Source organism: Phocoena sinus, chromosome 2, assembly GCF_008692025.1.
Source record: "Phocoena sinus isolate mPhoSin1 chromosome 2, mPhoSin1.pri, whole genome shotgun sequence".
Taxonomy (NCBI): domain Eukaryota; kingdom Metazoa; phylum Chordata; class Mammalia; order Artiodactyla; family Phocoenidae; genus Phocoena; species Phocoena sinus.
Genome location: NC_045764.1, coordinates 103671646 through 103696556, shown reverse-complemented (window position 1 = coordinate 103696556; position 24911 = coordinate 103671646). Strand labels below are relative to the sequence as shown.

Here is a 24911-nt window from a genome sequence, read left to right as displayed (position 1 = left end):
AGGTGGCCTTGGAGCCGCCCCAGGTCGTTGGGGAAGAAAGACCTCACAGGAAGCAGCGAGGGCACGGGCTGGGTCATTTCCTAAATCTGAACAGTTTAGGTTGTGGCATTCCTCACCTGGCTGTTGTGAATGTTTTCCTGGCTGAGACTTCAGTTTTGCTGGATGCAGGGCATACTGCTCGGCCTACAAAAGCTGTTTTGTCTCAAAAATTCTTTGTGTAATATAAGTTGTATGGTTGTAGTTACAAATATCCCATTCCCCATGCCTCCTGCCTTCGCACAGCCATTTCTTTGGCCTAGAATATCCTTCCCAGTCTTGACTCCAGGGCATGCTTCTGCCTCTTTATTAAGACTCAGCTCTTCACACCATACACAAAAATAAATTCAAAATGGCTTAAAGACTTAAATAAGACATGACACCATAAAACTCCTGGAAGAGAACTAGGCAAAACATTCTCAGACATAGACTGCAGCGATATTTTCTTAGATCAGTCTCCCAAGGCAAAAGAAATAAAGCCAAAAATTAACAAATGGGACCTAATCAAACTTAGAAGCTTTTGCACAGCAAAGGAAACCATAAACAAAAGGAAAAAACCTACCGAACGGGAGAAAATATTTGCAAACGACGCGACCGGCACAGGCTTAATTTCCAAAATATACAAACGGCACATACAACGCAATATCAAAAAAAAAAAAAACAAAACCCAATCAAAAAATGGGCAGAAGACCTAAATAGTCGTTTCTCCAAAGAAGACATACTGATGGCTCTCACAGGCACATGAAAAGATGCTCAACATCGCTGATTATTAGAGAAATGCAAGTCAAAACTATTTATTTTACTTTATTTAAAAATATTTATTTACTTTGGCTGCATGCAGAATCTTAGTTGCAGCATGCAGACTTCTTAGTTGAGGCATGCAGACTTCTTAGTTGTGGCATGCGGACTCTTAGTTGAGGCATGCATGTGAGTTCTAGTTCCCTGACCAGGGATCGAACCCGGGCTCCCTGCATTGGGAGCATGGAGTCCTACCCACTGGATCACCAGGGAAGTCTCCCCAAACTATTAATACAATAAGGTATCACCTCACTTCAATCAGAATGGCCATGATTAAAAAGTCTACAAACAATAAATGCTGGAGAGGGTGTAGAGAAAAGGGAACCCTCCTACACTGTTGGTGGGAATGTAAACTGGCATAGCCATAATGGAAAAAAGTATGGCGGTTCCTTAAAAAACTAAAAATAGGGACTTCCCTGCTGGCTCAGTGGTTAAGAGTCCGCCTGCCAATGCAGGGGACACAGGTTTGATCCCTGGTCCAGGAAGATCCCACATGCCTCAGAACAACTAAGCCCCGCAGAACAACTAAGTTGTGCGCCACAACTACTGAGCTTGCGCTCTAGAGCCCGTGAGCCACAACTACTGAAGCCCGTGCACCTAGAGCCCGTGCTCCACAACAAGAGAAGCCACCGCAATGAGAAGCCCGCACACCACAACGAAGAGTAGCCCCCACTCACCACAACTAGAGAAAGCCCGCGCGCAGCACGGAAGACCTAACGCAGCCAAAAATAAATTAAAAAAAAAAAAAAACTAACTAAAAATAGAGCTACCTATGATCCAGCAATCCTGCTCCTGGGCATATATCTGGAAAAGACGAAAACTCTAATTTGAAAAGACATGTGCACCCCAATGTTCATAGCAGCATTATTTGCAACAGGCAAGATGTGGAAGCAACCTAAGGGTCCATCAACAGATGAATGGATAAAGAAGATGTGGTACATATATACAATACAATACTACTCAGCCATAAAAAAGAACAAAATAATCCTTTTGGAGCAACATGGATGGACCTAGAGATTATCATACTAAGTGAAGTCAGACCGAGAAAGACAAATATTATATCACTTATATGTAGAACCTAAAAAAGAACACAAATGAACTTATTTACAAAACAGGAACAGACTCACAAACATAGGAAAAAAACTTACGGTTACCAAAGGGGAAAGGGGAGGGAGGGATAAATTAGGAATATGGGGTTAACAGATACACACCACTATATATAAAATAGATAACCAATAAGGACATACTGTATAGCACAAGGAGCTATATTCAATATCTTGTAATAACCTATGATGGAAAGAATCTGGAAAAATATATAACCGAACCACTTTGCTGTACATTTGAAAGTAACAGAATATTGTAAGTCAACTATAGTTTAATTTAAAAAAAAAAAGACTCAGCTCTTATTGCAGCCAAGCTGACCCTATTTTATTTTGTTCCTTCAATCTGGGAACTCTTGAGAGGTTCTTGTTTTTTCCATTAGTGCCTGAAACTTAGCTCAGCAAATGTTTGTCAGAGGAATGTGCAATTGCCCTAAATTTACCACCACAGAATATCAAGGCTGAACGGGATTTCAAAATCTAGTCCAAGACTTGCCTTTACAGATGAGAAAACAGAGGCCCATATGGATTGTTTGTTCCAGACCACACAGCTCCTTAGTGGCAGCCTGGTTGGGAACTCTGCTCTTTTGAATTCCAGTGTTCCCAATCCCTATTCCATGGTGCTTGGCTAAATTGGTTTCTACATGATACTTACAAATTGTTTCGATCACTGTACATATATTGTCAGTGTTCACAAGCGTTCACGCTGGGGCACAAATATGATAAAGTGGGGGCACCTGCCCTTAAGGTGCTTAGGACCTAGTTTAAGAGATAAAGGACACAGTAATTTGCTCATTCATCTGTCCGTTCATTCAACAAGTATTTATTACATGCCTACCATGTGCCAGGCACTACTCTAGACACTGGAGATATAGCAATGAACAAAGCAAGTCCCTGTTCTCATGGAATAGGGAAGGAGTGACGATAAACAAGTAGACAAATAGAAATGTGTGAAGTGGTAATCAGTGCTATGAAGAAAAATGAGGCAGCATAAGAGAATAGAGAATAGTGAGGGCTGCTATTTGGGTTGGGTGCTCAGGGAAGCCCTCTCTGAAGAGAGGGGGCAAGTCATGTGCTTACCTGAAGGAAGAGTGTTTTAGTCAAAAGAACCAGCAAGTGCAAAGGTCCTGAGGCAGAAATGTCTGGTGGGTTCAGGGGGCCTGGAGCAAAGTAACTGAGGAGAAGAATAGCAAGGGGTGCGGTTAGAAAGGAGAATGGGGCCATATCACCTTGAAGGCCATTGTAAGGATTTGGGCTCTTACCCTGAGTGAATTGAAAGCCAACGGAGGATTTCAAGCAGAGGAATGACGTGATAAGATTTATGTGTTAAGAGGATCTCTTCTGTGTTGAGAATGGGCTGAAGGTGGACAAGAGTGGAAGCAGAAAGAAGAGGTGTGAGAGATGATGGTGTTTGAACCAGTCTTGGTTGGGGAAGCAGAGTCAGATTCTGGATAGATTTTGAAGGAAGGAATGATAGGATTTGCTGATGGGTTGGATGTGGGGTGTAACAGAAAATGAAGTGAAGGTCCAGGAGGGATTTCAGCAGGGCCCGTGCACACTCAGTACCCAATTTCCTCACTGCCTATGCAGATGCCTGTTGGGGTTCCTGGCTTCTCAGGATGACAATGAGGAAGGGCCAAGGAGGCAGAAAGGCTCAAAAGCAGTGAAGTTTGTCAGGTGAGACAGCAAGAAGTTCCTCAAGAATCTAGACATCCAGATTTGATCATGTCAGTGAGCCACTCAAAGCTTATAAAAGTGACATGACAGGAAGGAGCTGGTCTGGGAGGCTACCTCTCCGCCAATTTGGTGTCATGTACGGGAAGCGGGAAGCTGGAGGCTGTGGTAGTCGGGTTAAGCGGTGAACTAGTCTGGTGGAGATGAGTGTAGGATGAGGTAGGATGACCGGTGGCCTTGTGAAGAAGAACTACCAGTTTGGGAGCAAGATAAACATGGGGCAAGGGAGAGTGGTCTTGGTGGATTTGGACCCCTGGGATCCCAGCAGACAGAGTGCTGGTGACGTGGCGGTCTAGGCCATGTTGTCTGTCGTGGTGCTCAGGTAGAGTGAGGAGACCTGTTTGGGAGCAGCCTTCGGTTGGGGTGACAGTGCCCCAGGTACCGGGAGAAGAGGCACCAGCGCATGGTCTGCCCAGGGCACAGGAGGCTCAGCCACTCTTCCCTCTGATTTCCTCCCCTGCCAGGCCCCAGGGCCTCCATCTCATCATTTCAGGTCTGTTCATTGAGACCTCCAAGCCAGAGTCCAACCCTAGGCTGAATCAGAGCCCTCTAGCCAAGGACTGTGGACACCGGATTTCCCTTATGAAGGTGGCCACAGTGGCCATAGGCTCAGTGCCCCTCTTTTTGGCTGACCCCAACCCTCTCCCTAATCCTGGTTGCCTAGAGGGTACAGAGAGCCAGGCCCAGAACCTGAAGCTTCCTAGCCCAGACAGCTTGCTAGCCCGAACCTGTGGCTGGAGGAGAGGAAAGAGGCCCAGAGATGCCAGCAGGAAGAGAACCCGAGTGCCCTGCCCTCAGGTTACATCCCCATCATCTCTCTGTGACCCTGCTGCCTTCTTCTCTCAACAAGTCCGATGCTGATTCCTTTTCAATAAAATTTTATTTTCAATCCTTAGTGAAGATCTAAGAAGAAAATATAAAGTGCTAGGTTTTAGGGTTGCGGGCAGAGGGAAAGGCCCCCTGAGTTCGCGCCATCTGTACTTGCCCAGTTCAGTTCCTCAAGAGACGAAAGAGGGTATATCTCAAAATTAAAAAAAAAAAGTCATCCTTGAGTTCCCCACCAACCAGGGTCTATGAGGAGTTCAAGGACTAAATCATCACAGACAACCAATGAGAATGATCACCATGGGAGGCAGGTCGAGAGCGTGGAGGAAGAGGCTCTCTCAAAGCAGATAGGTGGAACAGAGAGAGGAGAAGGAGGCTGGGTCCTCCAGGCTCTGCACCAGGGACAGGATGGCTGCCTGATCCTCTGGAGTCTTCTCCAGTAAATGTCGGGCAAAGGCCTGCTCCATCTGCACGAAGAGGTCGGGAGAGGGGGTTGTGAGCACGGCAGGCAGGGCCGGACACTATGCCCAGGGGCTCTTTCCCCGGGAGGCCCTCTTCCTCCTCAACACCCCACTCCCATGCGGGCAGGCTGTTCCTGCCCTATCCCGACTCACCTGCACTGTGATAAGACTCTGTGGGGTGTGGTTGGGGCCAGGGCTCTCCTCCCAGAAATTCAGTGTCACCTGGAACTCGGGTGCGGGGCCCAGGCCCTGGAAGTACCTGGCCAGGTCTGAGAGAAAAGGTCAAGAGTTGGAAGAGAAGACAGAGGGTCTCAGGCAGGGAGGGATTGGGGAGGATCCCATAATGGAGACAGAGGGGTGGCAGTGGGGCCACTCAGAGACCAAGGCCAGAGCAGGAGCCTCGGGGTGGTGAGGCCGTTGCCTGGTGCCAGGGGAAATGTTAGGAACTGAGCTGCTACTCGCCTGTGGACAAATAGGGAAAGGGGCCCCCTTTTAGAGGTAGCCAGTCGTCACACAACCTGAAACCTGGGGGAGCTGGGGGAGCTTAAGAGTCCTCTCGGCGGCAGCCCTGGCTGCTAACACAGTTGTGCCACACCTCTGTTGCCTGCTCACAGCCTCCCTGCGCTAAGGCTCCCCGTGGCCCTGGGTCCCCTATACTCCGGGCCCCCACTCCCGAAGTCCAATTGACAGTGGAATGGAGGCAGGAAGTGGGATTCCAAGTGTGGATGGGAGAGGGGCAAGCTGAGGGGCGGCTGAGCGGTGGGCGAGGGCACGTGATGCACACAGCTCTCGCGAATGTGTGAGTGGTCGCTGGGCAGGTGTGTCCGGTGGGGGGTGCCCCGTGGCGCACCTTCCCATGATTACTGTACGCTCCCGTGTGGTGGTGCTCCCGAGGCGTGACAGCCTCGTGCTGGGCTTACCTGGTCCTCATCTTCCACGGCCTTGGCTGGGGAAGGGGGCTGCCAGGGCTGAGCACTGCACGAGTGCAGGGGCCGTGCCTGGGCTGTGACGGGGGATGTGCTGGAGGGAGCGCAGGGTGGTGGCCAGGCCCATGGAGGGGGAACAGAGGTGGGGGAACAGAGGTGGGGGAAGGGGCTCAGGGGCTCGGCGGGAGCAGCCTCACCTCTGCAGAAATAGGCGGTTCTGAAGAGCTCCACGCATTCGTTGCTGGGCAGCAGGTGTGGGCCTGGACCAGGTGGAGCCTGGGGCGCGCTCCAGGAGATGGGGATGGGGCAAAGGCGCTGCACAAAGAGGCCTCGGGAGTTGCTGGCCACCAGGACCCCTCTCTTGAGCTGGCTCAGCAAGCGCTGGGTGGGCTCTCGTGGGCCGGGTTTGGGAAATATCACCTGCTCCATGCCGCACTGGGAGACCGAGGGCTCAGCCACGAGGCGGCAGTCCAGGCTCTGCACCTGGGCCTCACCCACCACATGTCCATCGTAGATGAAGGTGAGCAGCAGAGAGTAGTCTGTGGACAAAGAAAGGCCAGCTGCACCGGTGCCCCTCCCCAGGGGCTCACTGGCCAGCAAGAGGCTCTGGAGAAATGAAGAGGGGCTTCCTGCAAATCCAGCATCCTCATTTTGCTGGCGAGGAACGTGAGGCTCAGAGAGAGAAACCAGGTAAGGGCTGGTGAGGACCAAGCAGGCCACAAGGTGGGGGCGGCAGCCGCACCTTCTAAGGATAGAGAAGGCGCCCTCCCTCCTCATCCTCACCGCCAACCCTCGGCAGCCCAGAGGGCTTCCCATCATACTTTCCCATCACTCAGGAGAAGAGCTAATACACAGATTCTCACTGAGGCCTTAATGGCCAGGGCCTTACAGTTTACAAGAGGGTCCCAGAGATCAGTCCTCTACTTAACCCACAGAATCAATGTCTCAAAGTGGATTTCCAGGGAACACAGTGTGTAGGGGGTATTTTTGAGAAGTGAGCTGTTTGGAGTGGTGGCAGGTGCACTGCCTAGAAACCAGTGCCTCTGAGTAAGGTGGCCCTGGTTTGCTGCAAGCCCTGACAGATTAGATAACACATACGTAGCCATAGGAGGACAAGGGAGGACGGGGCCAGGGGTGAGTCAGAAACGCCAAGTACCTGATCCTGGAGGGGGCAGAAGCTCTGGGGACACCAGATCTCCTTGGAGAGGGGCCTCAGCTGTGTCCCTACCTGGGGGGGAGGCAGAGGCACTGGTCATTCAGAGTGGACTGGGGAGTCCAAGGGCCAGAGGCTGTGGCATGGAGGATAACACAGGAGGCAGGGCACTTGGTACCTTCCTGAGGCTCAGGGCTGTTGCTGCTGCTCCCGGAGTCTGAATAGGCTGTTCCCCCGCTGGTCTCCACCAGCTCCTACAGACACAGTTTCTATCGTTGGCCCATCTCTCCCCCAGTTACTGTTCTGCTCTTAGGCCCACCCGGTTCCCTCCCCAGCTCTCACATTTTTGAGGGGGTCCTGGAGCAAGGAGGGGCTGAGTATGCAGTTCTTCGTGGTAACCTCATCCTCCTTCCTCTCAGAGGACACAGAACTGTGGTGTCGCTTTGATGGTGATTTCTGGGTCCCTGGCTGAGCTGTGGAACGTTGAGAGGGAGAGGAAGGTCAGAGCCTTAAGTGGGCACAGAGGGAAGGGGAGAGGTAGGAGGCAGTGAAAGGATGGGCAGGACTGGCAGGGAACCTGCTCCCCAAGGACAGGGCAGAACTCTGACCCAGGGGCCTGGAGGGAGGCCACCACCCTCCCAGGAGGCGCAGGGCTCCATCCTTCCTCCCCAGGCTGCTGATTCTAGGAGTGGCGGGGCAAAGGGACACCCACCGGGGAGGGTTCCAGGTGGCAGCAGCCGGTACACCTTGTAGGGCTCAGCCCCATCCCTGTGGCCATTCTCAGGAACCTCCTGGAACTCAGAACTCTTGTTCAGAGCACAGCGCAGACGAGTCTTCCAGATAGCAGGGCCTTCCGAGTCCCCCTCCTTGTACTTTCCCTTAAATATCGCCCAGGCCTAGGACCCAGCAGAAGTAAAGAAGAGGCAGCATGCTGTGGACCGCAGATCCTTTACCAAGGCTGGCTTCACGGACGTGTGGCCCGAGCGCTCACACAGAAGGGCCTCTGCTAGGTTTATGCTCAGCTATTGCCACCTTGAGATCCTTACTAAGGTTTGCGTTTTCATCTTGCATGGGGCTCTGACAAGTACGTAACGTAGCTGGTTCTACCCTGCAACCTCCCCTTTATCTGAAACCCAGGTGGACGCAACCGCTTGAGGGTGACAGTGCCAGTGTATATTCCATCCCTCCCTCCAAGGGGCTGGTTTCCGGGCCTTTCACCTTGAAGAAGGCGGCGTCCTGATCCTCCCGGAAGTCCTGCTTGCCTGCGTGCTTCCAGGGAATCCGGAACATGGTCTTGGCCGCATCTTCCCAGCACACTCCTGGGAACTGCCCACTCTCCACCTGCTCCACCACCCAGTTCCGGAGCTTCCGGGTGCAACGTGCCCTGCCTGATGCCATCCTGGGGATAAAAGCAGCAGGAAGTGTCAGGGGAACTGATACTTTGGGAAGAGTGAGATCCTGGCCCTTGGGGTTGGATTCCGGCAAGGGCCCCTAGAGATCTCATCCATCTTTTTGCCTCTATAGATATAATCTCAAACTTCTGAGGCTGAATTGTTTCATTTCTGCCGTCACTAGCGATAACCAAAAATACTTTCTTTTTAACATCCCAAGCTGTGGCATCTAGAAGGGAACCTTAGGCATTGGTCTTAATTTTAAGGTTTTTCAGGAATCTATTGTTCCCCTGGTGTTCTGCTGCTGGTGAGAGGCCCTGTCTGGATCCCCAAGTATTTACAGACACAGTGGCTGCTTGTGAGATGCCTCTTCAACCCTCTTCACTCACCACCCCCACAACCTATCCTTCGATGCCCCCCAACCTTCCCCCCCTCCCCCCCCAGTCCCAGGGGTAGGTGGGGCAGGGAGCTGGGGGCAGGGAGCTGGGGGCAGGGGCAGAGCTGTGGGCGGGCGGAAGTGGGCAGGACCAGGAGGCAAGAAAACAATCAGGAGAGCAGCAGAGTCTTCTTCCCCAAACCCGGTAGCAGGTGCCCCTGTCCTATGCCTAGAGGGCTTGGGACACCGGCCTCCCCATCAGTCTTTCACTCATGCCAAATTCCAGCTCCCCGGCTCACAGGCCTTCTGTCTATTCCTCAGTCTAGCAGAGGGGTCCCCAGGAGCCTCTACCCACCACCTCCAATCTAGCCGGGCCTTCCCACCTAGACCCAGGCTGACACCTATTTTTGGTTAATCTTACCTGAGCTGCTCTGCAGGCTGTCCCAGGGCTCAGCCGACCTCAGCTCAGCGCCTGGCTAGGCAGCTCCTGGATCTCTCCGCCCCTTTCTACAGTCCCCACCCTAAGTTTCAGTTCTCCTCCAGGGAGGTTCTTTTCCCCGAAATCACGTGGTCTCCGAGTTGCAGGGTAACTGGTTACCACCAGGGGGAAGCAGCATCTGAGAATCTTATCGTAGGAATCCTGCGGTCAGAGTCTGGAGGAGGGACCCTACTGCCTCAGGCTCATTCCCCTTCCTCCCTCAATATACTCCTTGCTTGTATCAGACCACCCCTATGACACTGCTGCTTCCCCAGGGAGGCCGCAGTGTCCCGGAGTCTGGCCTGGGGCCTCTGGATAGCTCTGTACCACTTGTGCATCTGTGTTCCCTCACGATGCCTGCTTGGTACCTACTAGGTCACCCCCAAATATCAGCTGAATTCAATGAAAGAAGAAAGGATGCAGGGAAAGAGGAAGCCCAGGCCAGGTGGCTGGATGGGGAGGGCTGCCCTTAGCCTCCCACAGCGTCAATTCCTTCTGCCTGAGTCCAGAGAGGGTCAGGTGGCAGGCTGCAGGGGGCCTTTAGCAAAGCTCTATTCACACACACCCCTTTCCCTGGCGCCCCCAGATGGTGGGGTCAGGAAGGAAGAAGGACCACCAAGAAGCCTGGGCAAGGAAATGCCTCTTTATTGGTGCTGGAGGTGTTCCCGGGGAGTCAGATCACGGGACCTTCATTGGGACCCTTGCCCTCAGCTACTTCCTCCTGCGGGGGATACTCTGTCCCAAGGGCACCTCTTCTATCAGCTTCTGTAGAAGGAGAGAGAAGATGATGATACTGGAAGCCTGGGGCTCAGACACAGTCTGGACAGGGGACTTCTAGAGAGTGGGGTCAGAGGTGAGGCTGGGGGAGGCTTTACCTGTAACAAGCGGGCGTGGTAGGTGGCGGCATCCTCCCCAGGCAACGGCTGGGGGCGCACATGCAGGTAGCGCTCGGCAGCCGTCTCCAGCTCCTCCACCTCATACAGGCTGGCTGGGTCCAGTGAGTGGGCATTGATGAGGCTCACAAGGTACTCTTTGTAGTGCGCCCTGGGGAGATAAGAGGGTGGAATATTTGTTCTTCTGAAGTTTGACTGATATCAACTGAGTGTATCCAGCACTGTGCTGGGCACTAGCATACTCAGATGAACAAGACCAACACCCCTCGCCAGGTGCTCTTGTGGGCCCTTGCCAACCTGTGCACACCACCTTTCTGTGCCCTCGCCTAGAGAGGCCCCTCCCTCCCACTTCTTGCAGGACCTACTGCTTGCAGAGACCCACTCTTCTGCCCAGGCACACCCCCAGTGCTCCTGTGCCCCCGACGCCGTGCTCCACGCCCTGCCTGGCACTCACTGGCAGAGGCCGGCATAGCCAGCAGGAGTCTCCTTGCCGCAGGCTTCGTCCCGGAACCCGTTGGGAACTTCCTTCTGCTCCATCACTCGGCAGCCACCTAGGGGTAAGGGAAGGAAGGGTCCCTTTGTCCAGAGGGGGCCACTGACCACAAAGGCCCAGGAGAACTAGGATATGGATGGAGGCACGGGAGGCAGCCTCTAGGGAGGGGACTGAGGACAGGAGCCCCTGCTCTAACAGCTGTGCCAGAGATGCCACGGTGCAGACCACTTCCGACACAGAAGCAGGGACCTTGCTGTCCCTGCTTTTAGCCAAGCTGACTTCTGGCCCGTATAATCATATACTCCCTTGAGACAGCTCTTTTGGTTGTGATTTAGCTCTTGCGAGGTTAGCTTATTCTGTGAAGGTCTTACTCTACACAGATGGTAAGAAGTGGGGCAGATTAGAATCATATATAACATCTTTCTGTTGCCCTCATGGAACCTAAAACAGTGCAACTAGTAAGTCTTTAATTAAATAGTCATTGAGTTAACTAATGAATCACTATCCTTTGGGAATGGGAGAATAAAATTAGCATCAAGGTGCCAGGCGCTTGAATGTGGCCTTACATAAAACAGCTTGGCTGCAAGGTGGATATGGTCCCCACTTTACAGAGGAAGAAACAAGCCTGGGGAGGCTGAGTCACCAAAGAGCACAACAAGCAAGCACAGGATGGGCCTGCGTCCTGGTCCAACCCCAGACCCAAGCCTTGCCTTCATCCATCACACAGGGGGAGCCCAGCCCCTCCTCTTGCCTTCTCCCAGGCCCGACACTCACCTCCAGGCACTGCCCGGGCCCCTGCTGGGGGCTCTGTGTTGAACATGACGTTATTGTCCTGAGGAGGGCAGAAGGATGGGCGTTAGCTTCCCTTGGTGCCAGCCTGCTGGATTTCTCGGCATCCAGGCCTTTCCCTTCCTGCCACCCTGTGCCCTGCCTCCTCTCCTGGGCGACTGGCAAACCAGCCAGGCTGGCCGCCCCTGACCTGAAGCAGCTTCTGGAGCCGAGGAGCCATCCAGTCCCGCAGGTAGAAGAGGCAGTCGCGGGGGTGGTGGCCGTGCAGGGACTTCTTCACCCTGCAGTTAGGGTCTGGACATTTCTGGCGGAAACCCAGATGGGAGAGGGGAAGTTGGAGACTGTTGGGGTCCTGGCCTCTCAGGAACCCCTGCGTGAGGGGTGTAGGGGTGGGGGAGATGAGACATTGGAGGGTCTGGAGCAAGCAGAAGGGGAGAGAGGACAGAGAGGTGCTTTACCCCCCACTGTTCTCCTCTTCCCCTGGGCTGTTCCTCAACGGCCTCCACCCCTCACTCCCTCACTCCCGATGGCAGCCCCACCCAGCTAGCCCTTCCATCCCCGTTCTCTGGGCTCACATTCTTGGCGTAAAAGGCATTGTAGCAGCCACTGCAGAACTGGTGGCGGCACTGGGTGCAGTGAAAGTGCATGCAGCCTCCTCGGGCCAGTGCATATGAGAACTTGCACTTGGGGCAGTCTGCAAGGGACAGCAGGTCAGAGTTCGGGCTGCCACTGCTCCTCAGGCCCTCAGGAAGAGAGCCGCTGGCAATGAGAGATTACTGGGCAAACAGGCAACCTTACCTATGCCATTTTCCTGAAGGTACATCGCCAAGCCCTGGGCCTGGTACTCCGGGTCATTGGTGCGTTTCCAGTTCTGGAAATCTTCACAGCTCCGACCTCGGTGCTGCTCCTCCCACTGCCAGAAGGAAACGAGCTTCCCATGAAAGCTCTATCCTAGGCCCTTCTTGCTGGCCCCTCCACTCAGATCCAGCGGTCCCTGGCTTAGTGTATGGCACTGCCATCCACCATTTGCTCAAATCCCAAACCGAGGGGCCAGCCTTGGTTCTCTCACCTCTTCACACCCGAAACATTCACCAGCAAGTCTTGTTTCCACCACCCAAGCCTAGCTCAACCCTGTCCTTTTCTTCATCCCTACTCTGACCACCTTTACTCTGGGCCAGGTCAGGTCTCGTCTCGATTCCTAGTCTCTATGCCTCCACTCCTGCTCCCCTATGGTTCAGCCTCCACCTTGCAGCCAGTGTGCCTTTGAACATGTAACCAACTGCACTGGGAGTGTTCTAGCTTGGAGGTTTGGTGGTAAGGTCGCAGGGGTTCATTTTATTATGGTGTTTTATATGACAGATGCAGGGACTTTCCTGGTGGCAGAGTAGTTAAGAATCCGCCTGCCAATGCAGGGGACATGGGTTCAAGCCCTGGTCCAGGAAGATCCCACATGCCGCAGAGCAACTAAGCCCGTGTGCCACAACTACGGAGCCTGCGCTCTAGAGCCCGCGAGCCACAACTACTGAGCCCGTGTGCCACAACTACTGAAGCCCACGCGCCTAGAGCCCACGCTCCGCAACAAGAGAAGCCACCACAATGAGAAGTCCGCACGCGGCAACGAAGAGTAGCCCCTGCTCACCTCAACTAGAGAAAGCCCGCACGCAGCAACAAAGACCCAACACAGCCAACAATAAGTAAATAAATTAAAATAAGTTAAAAAAAAAAGACAGATGCAACTTTTTGGTATCAAATATTAAACTTTCTAAAGGTAAATGAGAGAGCATCACCCCTTGCTCAGTCTTAGAATGTAAGGCCGATCCCTTGCTGGATTGGCCTCACGGCCTCTCCTGACCTGGCAGCTAGCTCCTCTCCGACCACCAGCCGCTCTCACCCTTGCTCTTGAGGCTCCAGCCACACAACACTTTTTCTGACTTTGGCCTTTCCATGTGTTGTTCTTTCTCTTCCAAATACTCTTTGCATAGTTGGCTTCTTCTTAACTTTCATGCCTGAGCTTAAATCCAGCCGTTTTAGAGAAGACTTGTCTAACCTCTCGATCCTGTGTACTAGGTAGGTCCATCCTGTTATTCCTAACCTCAGATTCCTATTTGTTTTCTTCATAGAACTCACAGCGATGTATAATTCTGCTCTCTCTTCTTCCCTCACCCCTCCTCCCTCCCTCCCTGGCTAGCCTGTAACTCTTTGAGCCCAGAGCTCATGTCTGTTCTGTTCTCCAGCACACCCCACGTCTAACAGTACCTGCGGTGGCTCAGCAGGTATTTCCAAGAGGGTGGATGTGCCTCACCTGGCGCTTACAGCGCACGCAGAAGGTCTGGTGACACTGCGGACATGTTGCCTCCAGCTGCTCACGCTCGTATATGAAGCCAAAGGAGCACTGTGGGTCCAAGAGCATAAAGCTGTCTGAGGCCTGACCAGGCACCACTCCCCACCCCTCCCTCCGGTCAGCAGCTCTGGGCAGGCCTCTGACCTGGGCACACCACAAGAACTTGGGATCTCGCATGAGCACGCCCTCAGTCAGCTTCTTGTGGAACAGCGCATAGGCATCTGGCTCTAGGCTCTCTCGAAGCTGGGAACAGGATGTGGAAGTGGCGGGTGGGCAAGGCTCCTGTTCAAAGCCCAGGGCACCCTGAGTCCTAGGGACTTCAGTACCTGGATATCGAGGGTGGAAAAGTAGCTGAGCAGCTGTGCATCATCGGTGAGGTCGGGGCGGCCACAGGCAGGGCACACCATGTCTGTGATGTGTTTCTCCTTCAAGGCAATGGTGAAGTGCTGGCGGAAGCAGTCGGGACAGATAGTGCACTCACAGGAGGTCAGAGCCTGCATCTGGTGGAGGGGAGGGGAAGGGAAGGGAGGGAAGCGGGTAAGAAGCTACAGTTGCCAGCCGAAGGGGGGCAGTAGCCAGGTGTCTGCTATGAAACCGGGGCCTAATTAACAACTGGGCAGGCAACCTAAATGTCTGAAGACCTTCAGATGGAAAAAAACAGACAATGGTGAGACCTAAGGTAAACGGAAGAATGCCCTCTAAAGGCATCCACATTCAATTAAAAGCAAGCACACAATAACTGAATCACTTTGCAGTACACCTGAAACTAACACAGCATTGTAGATCAACTATACTCCAGTAGAAAATAAAAATTTTTTTAAAGTTAATTTAAAAAGGAAAATAAAGCCGGGGGTGGGGTGGGTGGTGGTGGATTCCCTGGTGGTCCAGTGGGTAGGACTCCGCACTTTCACTGACGAGGGCCCGGGTTCAATCCCTCGTTGGGGAACTAAGATCCTGAAAGCTGTGTGGCATGGCCAAAAAAAAAGCAAACACAAACAACATCCTTGAAATGACAAAACTATAGCAATGGAGAACAGACTAGTGGCTGCCATATGACAGGAGGAGAGGAAGAAGGTTACAACTATAAAGCGGTAGCACAAGGGGGTCGCATTGTGGTATCTTGATTGTGGTGGTGGTTACATGAATCTACATGTGGGATCAAATGGCATACAACTACACACATACACACTGAGGCACAAAATGAACAAAGCCTGCGGTCTAGCTGACATTGTACCAATATCTATTTCTTGGTCTTGATATTGCACTATGATTATACAAGATGTCACCATTGGGAGGGGGTGGATAAAGAGCACACAGGACTCTGTACTATTTTCATAACTGCCTGTGACTCTACAATTATTTTAAAATAAAGAGTAAAAACAAAAAACATACAGAGCCAGCCTAACTAAACTGGGCTGTATTTTGCCAAAGAATTGCCACTTCTGACCTAGAGTAAGTCAGAAGGGGCTCAGGAGATAAGAGGGGCCTATTCCTACCAAGTGGGTATTTGATGATCACATTAAATAATGGTAATTTTTTTGGTGTGACAGTGGTATTTGTGGTTATATTTTCAAAGAGTTTTATCTTTTAGAGATACATATTGAAATATTACAGATAAACTATCTGACATCTGAGATTTGTTTCAAGATAATCCTATGTAGGGGCTTCCCTGGTGGCGCAGTGGTTGAGAGTCTGCCTGCCGATGCAGGGGACACAGGTTCGTGCCCCGGTCCAGGAGGATCCCACATGCCGCGGAGCGGCTGGGCCCGTGAGCCATGGCCGCTGGGCCTGCGCGTCCGGAGCCTGTGCTCCTCAACGGGAGAGGCCACAACAGTGAGAGGCCCACGTATCGCAAAAAATAAAAATAAAAAAAGAATCCTATGTATGTGTAGATGAAGTAAAGATTGGTCATCCGTTAATAATGGCTGAAGCCTGATGATGAATACATGGTGGGGGGAGGGAGAGTGGAATCCATTATACAGTTTTCTCTACTATTGCATGTTCGAAATTTCCCATAATAGAACATTTAAAAAAAAGAGAGGGAGGTGGCCTATTCCTGCCCTCCCCTTCCCAGAAGCCTTCAGGGGCACATGGGCAACTGCAGAGCAAAAGACAAGATCAGAGACAGGGGCTGGGGTACAGTGGGGATCCAAAGGGAACAGAGCAATTCTAAGGCCAGGGGCAGTGGGGAGGGACTTACCCGGTTGCGGGGCAGGGCCCAGCTGCACACGGCACACTCCTGGGCAAGCAAGCGGCGCAGGAAGGCCCGGTCCTGGCTCTGCCTCACAGCTTCTACCACATCCCCCAACTCATAGTTCCTGGGTGTTTCCTGCAGTAGCGCCAGCGCCAGCTCTGCCCGGCCCCAGCTGGGGAGTGCGTGGACTGCCAAAAGCCGTCTGACCAGGCTCTGCAAGGCGATTCAGGTGGAGAGGGAAGAAGTGGCTGTCAGACCGCAGAGAGCCTACCCCTCAGCCTGCCCTCAGCCCTACTAAGTGGGCTCTTCACCTCCTTCCAGCACCTGCTTATCTGGCCCGTCCCAGGAAGGGGTGGGCTCAGGACCACTGTCCCAGAGGCGCTGATGGAAGGGCTCTAGGCGCTGGCGCTGTAGCTCAGTCAGGGCTCGTGCCACGTCACCTCCATGTTGGAACAAGGCATGAAGAGACCCCTCCTCAGGCTCAAAGCCCAGGGACCGGAGCTCCTGCACCTGTGAGTTGGGAGGGGTGAGGAGTGAAGAAGAATGTGAGAGGCTCTGAGATCCACAGCCCTCAATCCTGCACCCCCTCCAGCACAGCTGCTGCTACCTTCCTCCGCCGGGCCCGCACACACTCTTTCACAGCTTCATCCAGGTTGCCGTGACGATCCAGCCAGGCATTCCGGGCCTCCTGACAGGAAAAGGCACCCAGCCTCGGGTCTTGCTGTCCAGCCAGCTCAGCCACCATCTCCAGCACGTAGGGCAGCTCTGAGCGCAGCCACTGCAGGGGCACCTCGGTGCCCGAGTACTGCAGAGCTGAGAAGACCTCCTCTGGACTGGCGCCTCCAGCTTCCCCTTCCTAAGGCACAGCCCCGCCCAGACAGGGCGCCTATCAGGAAGGGCACACCCCACCCACCCTCAGCCCGAACCAAAAGGCTGACAGTGCTTGAGCTGTCATGGATCACGGATCACGTGAGCAGGACACAGCATGATACCTGCCGTGGGGGAAGAGTTCAATAAGAGGCAGCTGCTGCTAACAATGACAGGTTTTGAGAACTTCCATCAATCAACTGCAGCCTCTCTCTTCCCCCACAAGCTTATCCCAGGCCCAAATCCTCACCCGGATCTTGAGCACTAGCTGGAGACCTTCCTCCCGCATCTTGTCTTGGCGCTGCTTCTCAAGGTCCCCACAGGAACTGGCCAGGGGGGCACTGAGGCGTCGTGGAGGCCCTGGTTCAGGGAGTTGCTCTTCCAAAGAGCTGGCAAGGGGCCGAGAGGTATGCTGTACTGGGATGGGGCTGCTGGTCCGGTTGCACATGGCACACACCCAGCCAGGGCCCGAGTTGCAGAAGGTACAGTGAATGCAGTACCACACTGGAGTCTGGGCAGAGGAGAGCAAAGTATCCTCCTGCTGGGAAGGCAGAAAGAATCATCCCATTGAAGGTTGGCTGAGGCTCAAGATGGAAATATAGGAATCTGGGGGGAAGATACCGGGGAACTGAAGGAAAATAGGGGATGAAGAAGTAGAGCATGGCCTGTGGTAACAGGTGCAAATAAAGAGCTGAGAAGGCCAGGAACAAGTTACCTTAAGGGGCTGCAGGCAAACGCCGGCATCCTGAGAATCCACTACCAAGCTGGGAGGCTGAGCCAGCCGAGGTCGCTCACACATGGCACACAGCACAGCCACAGCCTCATTCTCAAAGGTGCAGCTCTGGCAGGCCCAGTGACCCCGTGCAAGCTCGGGTTCTACGCCCCCAGCGCCTTGGGGACCCTCAATCCCCAGCCCCAACCCTTTACAGCCTCGGGGCCGATCACAGGCCACACAGAGTACTGTCCAAGGTTCATTCAGCATGGCGCAGGCAGAACAGTGCCAGGGAAGACGGGCACTTGCAGGATCAGGGGAAGAAGAAGAGCTGTCTCCCAGGGCCGGCAGGGAGGTTGACTGAGGCCGTGGTGGAGCTGAGGCAGATAAGCTGTAATGGAAAAGCAGACACGGCCTGCTGAGGGGGTGCCTGGGATGCTTACCCATGGGCATCCCTCATTCCCTGCAGGACAACACATGGCTCTGGCCTTTGCACATGTCTGGAACACTGCCATACCCATAGCCTCTTCAACATTTAAATGACAGCCTAAAGTCCATATCTGGCTGGTAAATATCCCTAACATAGGGCCTGACCCCTATTAGGTGCTTAAAATACCACCAACTGATTGAGCTGATCCTTCTGACTAAGCTGCATCCTCCTGCTACCTATCTGCACACCCAAATAATCCATTTTGCTATGACTGCTACTTGCTTGACGTGTATATCTATGGTCTCCTGGAGGGCAGTAACTGGCTGCTTGCTCTCTATGAGACAGTCTTTAGCACAGAATCCAGCACATAGTAGATACTCAAATAATTTTAAGTTCTCTCAATTTCGCTCCCACTCAGGAGAAAAGGCCTCTCACCTGGGGGTCAGGTGGGTGGCCTGGGGGGCCACAGGCAGGGTCTGGCGGAGGTGATGTGCACGGTCTGGGTGTCCATGGAAGAGGCGATCACAAGTTGGGCACAAGGCCTGTTTACAAGCTAAGCAGTGCAATGTGCCTGGGGCAGAACCACAGAGGAAGCAGGGACCAGGAATGGAGGCTGGAGAACAGGAAAAAATAGAACATCTTTCTAAAAAAGACCAGGTTACATTTGAATCTGCTGTGGAGGAGACAAATCACAGACAACTTTTCAGCATATCTTTTCAACCCAAGGAAACAATTTTAATCTATATAAAAGGAAGGTAACCAAGAAGACAGGAAATTTCCATCAGTATGATCTACTAGCACTCCCACCCCCCAACATAGGACAATAATACCTGGGGCAGAGGGTGTGGTGAGGGGGCCAGGAGCAATCTCTCTCAGTAAGGGGGCAAACTCTGAGAGCTGCAGTATCTGAGGAAAAAGGACAAAGAATGAGCAAGGGCTTGGGGACAGAGGCCCACAACAGGTTCCCTTTGTTCGCCAGGCCCCAGAGCCCCATTCCTGCCTTCCTTACATCATCTTCAACCTTGTCTTTCAGCAGCTGCTCCAGTGCTTGTGGTTCTGGATGAGTATTCTGCAAACAAGGTAAGAGGAGTTCCCACCTAGAGCCCTGGAACAAGGCCCTCCCTCAAAGCCCTGGTCCCCCCAACGTTCACAGGGTGAAAAGTACAGAGAGATCCTAAGTTACTGTGGGGACTATGCCTATGGTTCAGCAGCATGGGAGTCCTCACACTGGCTTTGTTGTTAGGCTGGGACTAGAGATACCTCACCTGTAGCAGCAGGCTGAGCTCTGTCCGAAGCAGCAGTACTTCCAGTGTGACTGTAGCAACTTGTTGCTCATCCGGCTCCTTCTGGCCCTCAGGGAAGCTCAACCCATCTGGCTGCTCCTCTGTGTAGCCATACAATCGCAGAACATCCCGGCCCCCCTGCCACACATTCAAACCAGTCACCGCCCAACAGGTCCCCTTCGCAGGCCCTTTCTAGTCAACCCCCAGCCCAGGCTAAGTTCCCTTCTCCCATTAGGGGCCCAAGGGCTTCACCTGAACAGCATCCACCGTACTGCGAAAGACAGGGTTATTAAACTTGACCCCGCGCCAGTACCGGGGCCGCTGAGGGCTGAGGAGGTTGCGGCCATATTTCTCCAGGATGTTCAGGGCCGTGGACAGGGTGTTGAGGTAGTTTCGGGGCTGCGAGCAGTCAGAGAGCAGAGAGCTGTGAGCCCCGGCCCGGTCTCAGGTCCTCTGTCCTCCTCCCAACCCGGGCCGGGCCTCACCTCCCCATGAGCGTTGCAGCGGACCAGGCGTGCAGCATCCAGCTGCAGGTAGCGGGCTGCTGGCGGCAGAGAGGTGACCAGTAGCGGCCGGAGCTGCTCCAGCGAAAGCGCCTGCCCGGAATCCTTCCTCAGGGCGCTCGCCAGCTCCTCGCGGGCCGCCAGGAAGGCCCGCTCCTCCTCCTCCCCCGGCATCCTGAGACAGGAGTCAGCCCCAGCCCGCTGTCCGACGGGACCCGGCGCAGGCTGTGCGCGGTCCGAGCGCCGCCAGTGGCGCCTGGGGTCTGGCTTCGCGGCCCGACCCGGTCGGTTCGGACGCCCCGGGTCACTCTCAGCACGGTCACTCTTCGGCCCCGGGCCCAACGCCAGGGTTAGCGGGAACAGGAAGTACTAGGAAAGAGGGCGGGACTGCAACCCAGATTCAGGGGAAGGGGCGGGGTCTAAGCTTGAGGAAGGGGGGAGGCCAAGAAATCGGGGGCGTGGCCCAGGGTCCCAGCCAATGATAATGATAAATAATCCATGGCTCCTCCCCCAGAGCGCCTAGGCAGCAAACCCTGTTCTGGCGTTCTTCCCCTCCTTGGTCCAGGCTGGTCCCACCCCTCTCCGGATAGACCCTGGTGCGGGGTTATTTTACTCCCCTCAAAGCTCTCCTCTCTATCCGGGACCCCACAGGGGAAATCCCACTCAGCTGGGGACTCAACTCTGGCCGGCCTGAGCCCCACTCAAGCCCCTTCTCCAGTCAGTCTTGAAGATAGGGCGCCCTCCGGGAGGAAGCCCCCGCGCCTTCTCCCTTCCTATCCTCTGTCCCTTCTCCCTCCTACTACTTCTCCCGCCCACTCTGATCCCTCTCTGGCCCTTCCCCGCAGTCAAGCCTTCCTGGGGGAGCCCCACCACTTAACACCCCCTTTCCCACTCTCCCACCCTTCTCACCCCAACCCTGACTGTCCTTGGACGGTTCTTTCCCCCTCTCTCTAAGCCCCTCCCCTTCTCCGAGGGACAGCCCCTGTTCAATCGCCGCCGGTCCCACTTGTCCTAGCCCCTCCCCCGGACAGACCCTGGGTTTGTGACCGAGTCAGCACCGCCTTTTCTAGTCTCACAGGCCGAGAATGGCAGAGGGGCTCCTTACGGTTTGCGGCCTTCCAGGGGGAGGGGGAAAAGAAGGAAGGGGGTGGGGCTGAGGGGGGCGGGCCTGGACGTGGGGAGTGAAAGCGAAAGCCCAGGCGGCGAGCAGGGAGACCGGAGACCTAGCAGCAACTGGAGCAACATGGCCAAGCCTTGTGGGGTGCGCCTGAGCGGGGAAGCCCGCAAACAGGTAACGGGGGACCGGTAGGCAAGGAAGGCGCCGAGGAGCCCTCCTAAATGGAGGCCAAACTGGGTGCTCCGAGGGACCAAGGCCGTGCCAGAGAAATCTCCCAACCTCTCTAAGTGCTTTCACTTCTGCCCGGGGATTACCAGATTCTTGCCCTCCGGACAATCTCTGCACTGAGCATGGGCTTCCAGGGAAGTCTGGCTTGTGGTGGGGAAGGACTGAGCCAAGTTGGAGGGCATCCTATTCGGGGTGGGATCTTACTCTGGACAGCGGAGACCCTTAACCAACATCCGGGTACCGCTCTCTGTGCAGGTGGATGTCTTCAGGCAAAATCTTTTCCAGGAGGTAAGTCTTCTGGATTCAAGGGATTTGACCCAGAATCTTAGGCCAATACTTGAGGGTTGCAACTTCTCAGACTGATCCCCAAACCCACCCTCCATCCGCGCCTTACTTAACTTATTAAGCCTCCATCTAAGATAAGCTCTTAATTATTGATCTCTGCTTTTACCTGTACCCCTCTTAATACCTTCTGCACTTCCACCACTTCCTGTCCCCTCTTTTGATGTGGAGGGAAAAGCCATGGCCCCAAAGCAGGAATACCACAGTTCTAACCTTGGTTCTGCTGCATCCCAGCTTGGGGAATTCCCTTCAATTTTCAGGGCTTCAGTTCCCTCATTTATAAGTACTGGAGTCAATGATTTCCAAGGGCCCTTCCAGTCCCACTTCTCAGACATCTCACTGAACGTCTTCTGTGATTCCGACCCTTGCAATATAACCCACAGGCTGAGGAATTCCTCTACAGATTCTTACCTCAGAAAATCATATACCTGAATCAGCTCTTGCAAGTGAGTAGTATGGACCCCTCCTGCCCCATCCCATGGCCTCTCTCCTCTCCATCCACCCTCTCTAGCTAACAACTGGGCTCCGAATGCAGAGAACAGTCGCGAATGGTGGACTGGGAACATTAGGATAGTGTGAGGCCTGAGCCTAGGTTGGGAGGCAGAGGTTGGGTGGGATGTGTGGAGGAAAGGCTCTGACTCAGGACGAGGGGAAGAGGCTGGGCAGCCCCTGACAGTGAGCTCTGTGCAGGAGGACTCCCTCACGTGACTGACATGACTTCTCTCCGGGCCTCGCTGGACATCCCATCCCAGACCCTCCACCCAAGGATGATGAGGTAAGGCACTCATGGTGTAGGGCTTGGGCTATAAACCCAGTGTAAGTGGCTCTCCAACCTCATGACTTTTCTAAAGCTACTTTCCCCCTTTTTTCCTTAGATGGAAACGGATAAGCAAGAGAAGAAAGAAGGTAAGAGAGGAAGGTGGTGGCTAGGAAAAGGGAAATGGCACACTGACTACTGGATGAGAAAGGGTCTAAGTCCCCTCTTTCTCGCAGTCCCTAAGTGCGGCTTTCTCCCTGGGAATGAGAAGGTCCTGGCCTTGCTTGGCCCTGGTTAAGCCAGAATGTCTGGACTCTCAAAGAAAAATGCATTCTGGTAAGCCTGGGAACTGGGGGACAGAGAAAACGAGCAAGGCCAGGCCCTGGTCTCCTTCAGAGATTCAATTCCTTCATTTAGGAAACTATTCCCCAAATAGGAAGCTTCCTTCTGTGCCTTGGGTTTAGATACCTTTTGTTCTCTATCACAATGATATCCCCAAATTAGACTGCGCTACATTCCACCTCTATAACCTGAGAACCTACTGCTGTACCAGGTACAGAGTACAGATGCTATGATACAGTGAGTTGGTTTAAGAACTTGGGCCCTAGAGGGAGACTGCCTTGGTTCAAATCCTGACTCTATCACTTACCTAACTGGGTTACTTTAAGTAACTTAGACATCCTGTGACTCAGTTTTTTCATCTGTTAAGTGGGTACAATAAGAATATATACTTTGAAACAAGCAAAAAAAAAGAAGAATATGTACCTTGAAAGGTTGTGGTGAAGATTAAATGAGGTATATAATACATAGCACAGTGCCTGCCATATAATAAGTACTCAGTTAAATGTACCTATTATTAGGAAGTAGCAGTAATCAGAATAGAGGGTTTGTTGAATGATTCCTACATGATATCTCTTAATGTAGTGATCAACATGGATCCAGCACCTCATCCCCAAAATTGAGGATGGAAATGACTTTGGGGTGGCAATCCAGGTGAGAAAGGGTGTGTGAGGATGCTGACAGCAGGGAGAGACTTGGGGAGTAAGGGATAGGAGCTAGACAAGAACTCGGAGGAGGAGGGAGACGGTGAGTGAAGGAGGGAGGAGATGAAGTGTTGTCTTTGCTTTCCACTCTTTTGTCTCCACAGGAAAAGGTGCTGGAGAGGGTAAATGCAGTCAAGACCAAAGTGGAAGCCTTCCAGACAACCATTTCCAGTAAGGACAGCTGGAAGGCCAGCACCGGGGTCTGCAGGGACATTTCTTTGGGACTCCCAAAGCTGGGCATGCCTATCGGATGAAGCGGTGCTTTGGGAAGGGTCTGAGGGAGTACCTCTCTCTGAACATCCATTCCTGTGGTTACTCCTCTTGCTTCTGGCAGGTACTTCTCAGAACGTGGGGATGCTGTGGCCAAGGCCTCTAAGGAGACCCACGTAGTAAGTGGACAGCCCACCAGCCTTTTAGCTGAGGTTGCTGGGGATGGGGGGTGATGAGAAAGTGGGGGATAGAGGTCCTCTTTGTCTCATTTGTGACCTTCCCAATGTGGAGAATATTAAGCCCAGGAAAACTGATTTAGGCTTCAAAAACCTTGACCCCTTTCTCTGTTTGATCCTCTGGGATCCCATTTCTTGGCTGAGAAGGGGCTCATTCCTCAAGTTACCTATTGCCTGTATGAGGAAACCAGACTAATGTCCCAACCTTCCATGGGGCTGACTCAGCTTTGCCTTCCACATCCCAGATGGATTACCGGGCCCTGGTGCACGAGCGAGACGAGGCAGCCTATGGAGAGCTCAGGGCCATGGTGCTGGACCTCAGGGCCTTCTATGTGAGTGTGGAGTAAGCCCCTAAGGGAGGTGGATGAGGGGTGCAGGGGAAACGCCAAGAACCTGACTGTTGCCCTCTGGCCTTCTTCCAGGCTGAGCTTTACCATATTATAAGCAGCAACCTGGAGAAAATTGTCAACCCAAAGGGTGAAGAGAAGCCATCTATGTACTGAGCCCAGGGTTAGAAGGGAAATAAATGACCTATACTTTGTGTGGATAACCTCTGGTGTGTGTCATTCATTCAAAGACATTTACTGAGTGTCACCTATATCCAGACACTAAACGTGAATGAATGTGGTGATGAGAAAGGGAGGGGTGCCAGGAAGACGAAGATGAATTAAAGGTCCATCCTGTTCTTAGGAAGTCATCCTAAAGAACAGGATGGGAACTGTTACATGCCATGACAGCCATGAAAATAACCTGTATTGGGGAATTTCACAAGATTATTTCCATCTGGAGGTGTCATGAGTGCTTCCTGGAAAAGATGGCATCTGGGCAGAGCCCTTGTAGGAATAATCAGGCTTTGGACAGACTGGGGGAAAGCTCTGAGGCTGAGGTCAGGGAATGAAGAAAGGCACAACCCTTTCTTCAGCTCAGAGCACACCTGGAGGGAGAATGAGATTTCACTGGGAAAATTATGGGTAAATGGCTGGACTCCTCAAGGGCTGGGAGGGTCAAAAACGCTTCCAAGGCATTAAGGCGAAGGAAATTATACTACAGGACATTATAGGAAGGATGGTTCAATAAAATTCTTTTTGACCTTTACCCTCCTTCAGCCAATGCCGTCTTTATTTCTGCAGTCATTACATTGAGGAAAGCAAGGGCCAGATAACCTGCAGTTGCAAAAGTGACACGGCTTATTAGT

General features: G+C 53.2%; 3 protein-coding genes across 3 annotated transcripts; 1 reads left to right on the top strand and 2 right to left on the bottom strand.

Annotated features, from left to right (window-relative positions):
• Positions 1–2116: 2116 nt before the first annotated feature.
• Positions 2117–9358, bottom strand: IRF9 (interferon regulatory factor 9). The gene is given in 12 exon segments (XM_032621656.1): positions 2117–2693; positions 3015–3108; positions 4793–4866; positions 4868–4960; positions 5108–5223; positions 6078–6419; positions 7037–7108; positions 7212–7287; positions 7376–7506; positions 7746–7929; positions 8252–8432; positions 9222–9358. Coding segments are annotated over 11 exon segments (1437 nt in total). The 5' UTR covers position 8432; positions 9222–9358; the 3' UTR covers positions 2117–2618.
• RNF31 (ring finger protein 31) lies at positions 4530–20872 on the bottom strand. The gene is made up of 28 exons (XM_032621644.1): positions 19766–20872; positions 19533–19679; positions 19263–19418; positions 19007–19066; positions 18828–18903; positions 18433–18610; positions 17571–17958; positions 17106–17396; positions 16596–16844; positions 16313–16498; positions 15995–16201; positions 14121–14294; positions 13939–14037; positions 13756–13845; positions 12252–12366; positions 12029–12147; positions 11644–11757; positions 11439–11496; positions 10626–10722; positions 10154–10322; positions 9222–10043; positions 7746–8432; positions 7376–7506; positions 7212–7287; positions 7037–7108; positions 6078–6419; positions 5108–5223; positions 4530–4960 (listed from the first exon to the last, which is right to left on the bottom strand). The coding sequence occupies exons 1-21, from the start codon at positions 19955–19957 to the stop codon at positions 9990–9992; spliced, it is 3219 nt and encodes a 1072-aa protein (XP_032477535.1). The 5' UTR covers positions 19958–20872; the 3' UTR covers positions 4530–4960; positions 5108–5223; positions 6078–6419; positions 7037–7108; positions 7212–7287; positions 7376–7506; positions 7746–8432; positions 9222–9989.
• Positions 20873–20953: 81 nt separating this feature from the next.
• PSME2 (proteasome activator subunit 2) lies at positions 20954–24266 on the top strand. The gene is given in 14 exon segments (XM_032617767.1): positions 20954–21074; positions 21384–21416; positions 21854–21920; positions 22164–22208; positions 22211–22245; positions 22346–22376; positions 22464–22510; positions 22512–22532; positions 22534–22563; positions 23152–23220; positions 23375–23439; positions 23602–23659; positions 23962–24048; positions 24139–24266. Coding segments are annotated over 14 exon segments (717 nt in total). The 5' UTR covers positions 20954–21026; the 3' UTR covers positions 24220–24266.
• Positions 24267–24911: the final 645 nt, after the last annotated feature.

What these genes read in the sequence shown, in the direction of transcription:
- RNF31 (XM_032621644.1), bottom strand. Translation starts at nt 19,957, where the DNA reads ATGCCGGGGGAGGAGGAGGAGCGGGCCTTCCTGGCGGCCCGCGAGGAG. An exon ending in TTTGCCTGCAGCCCCTTAAG is followed by an intron (nt 17,397 to 17,570) that starts GTAACTTGTTCC and finishes CTGCCTTCCCAG; the next exon opens with CAGGAGGATACTTTGCTCTC. An exon ending in GGCTATGCCGGCCTCTGCCA is followed by an intron (nt 10,323 to 10,625) that starts GTGAGTGCCAGG and finishes TTATCTCCCCAG; the next exon opens with GGCGCACTACAAAGAGTACC.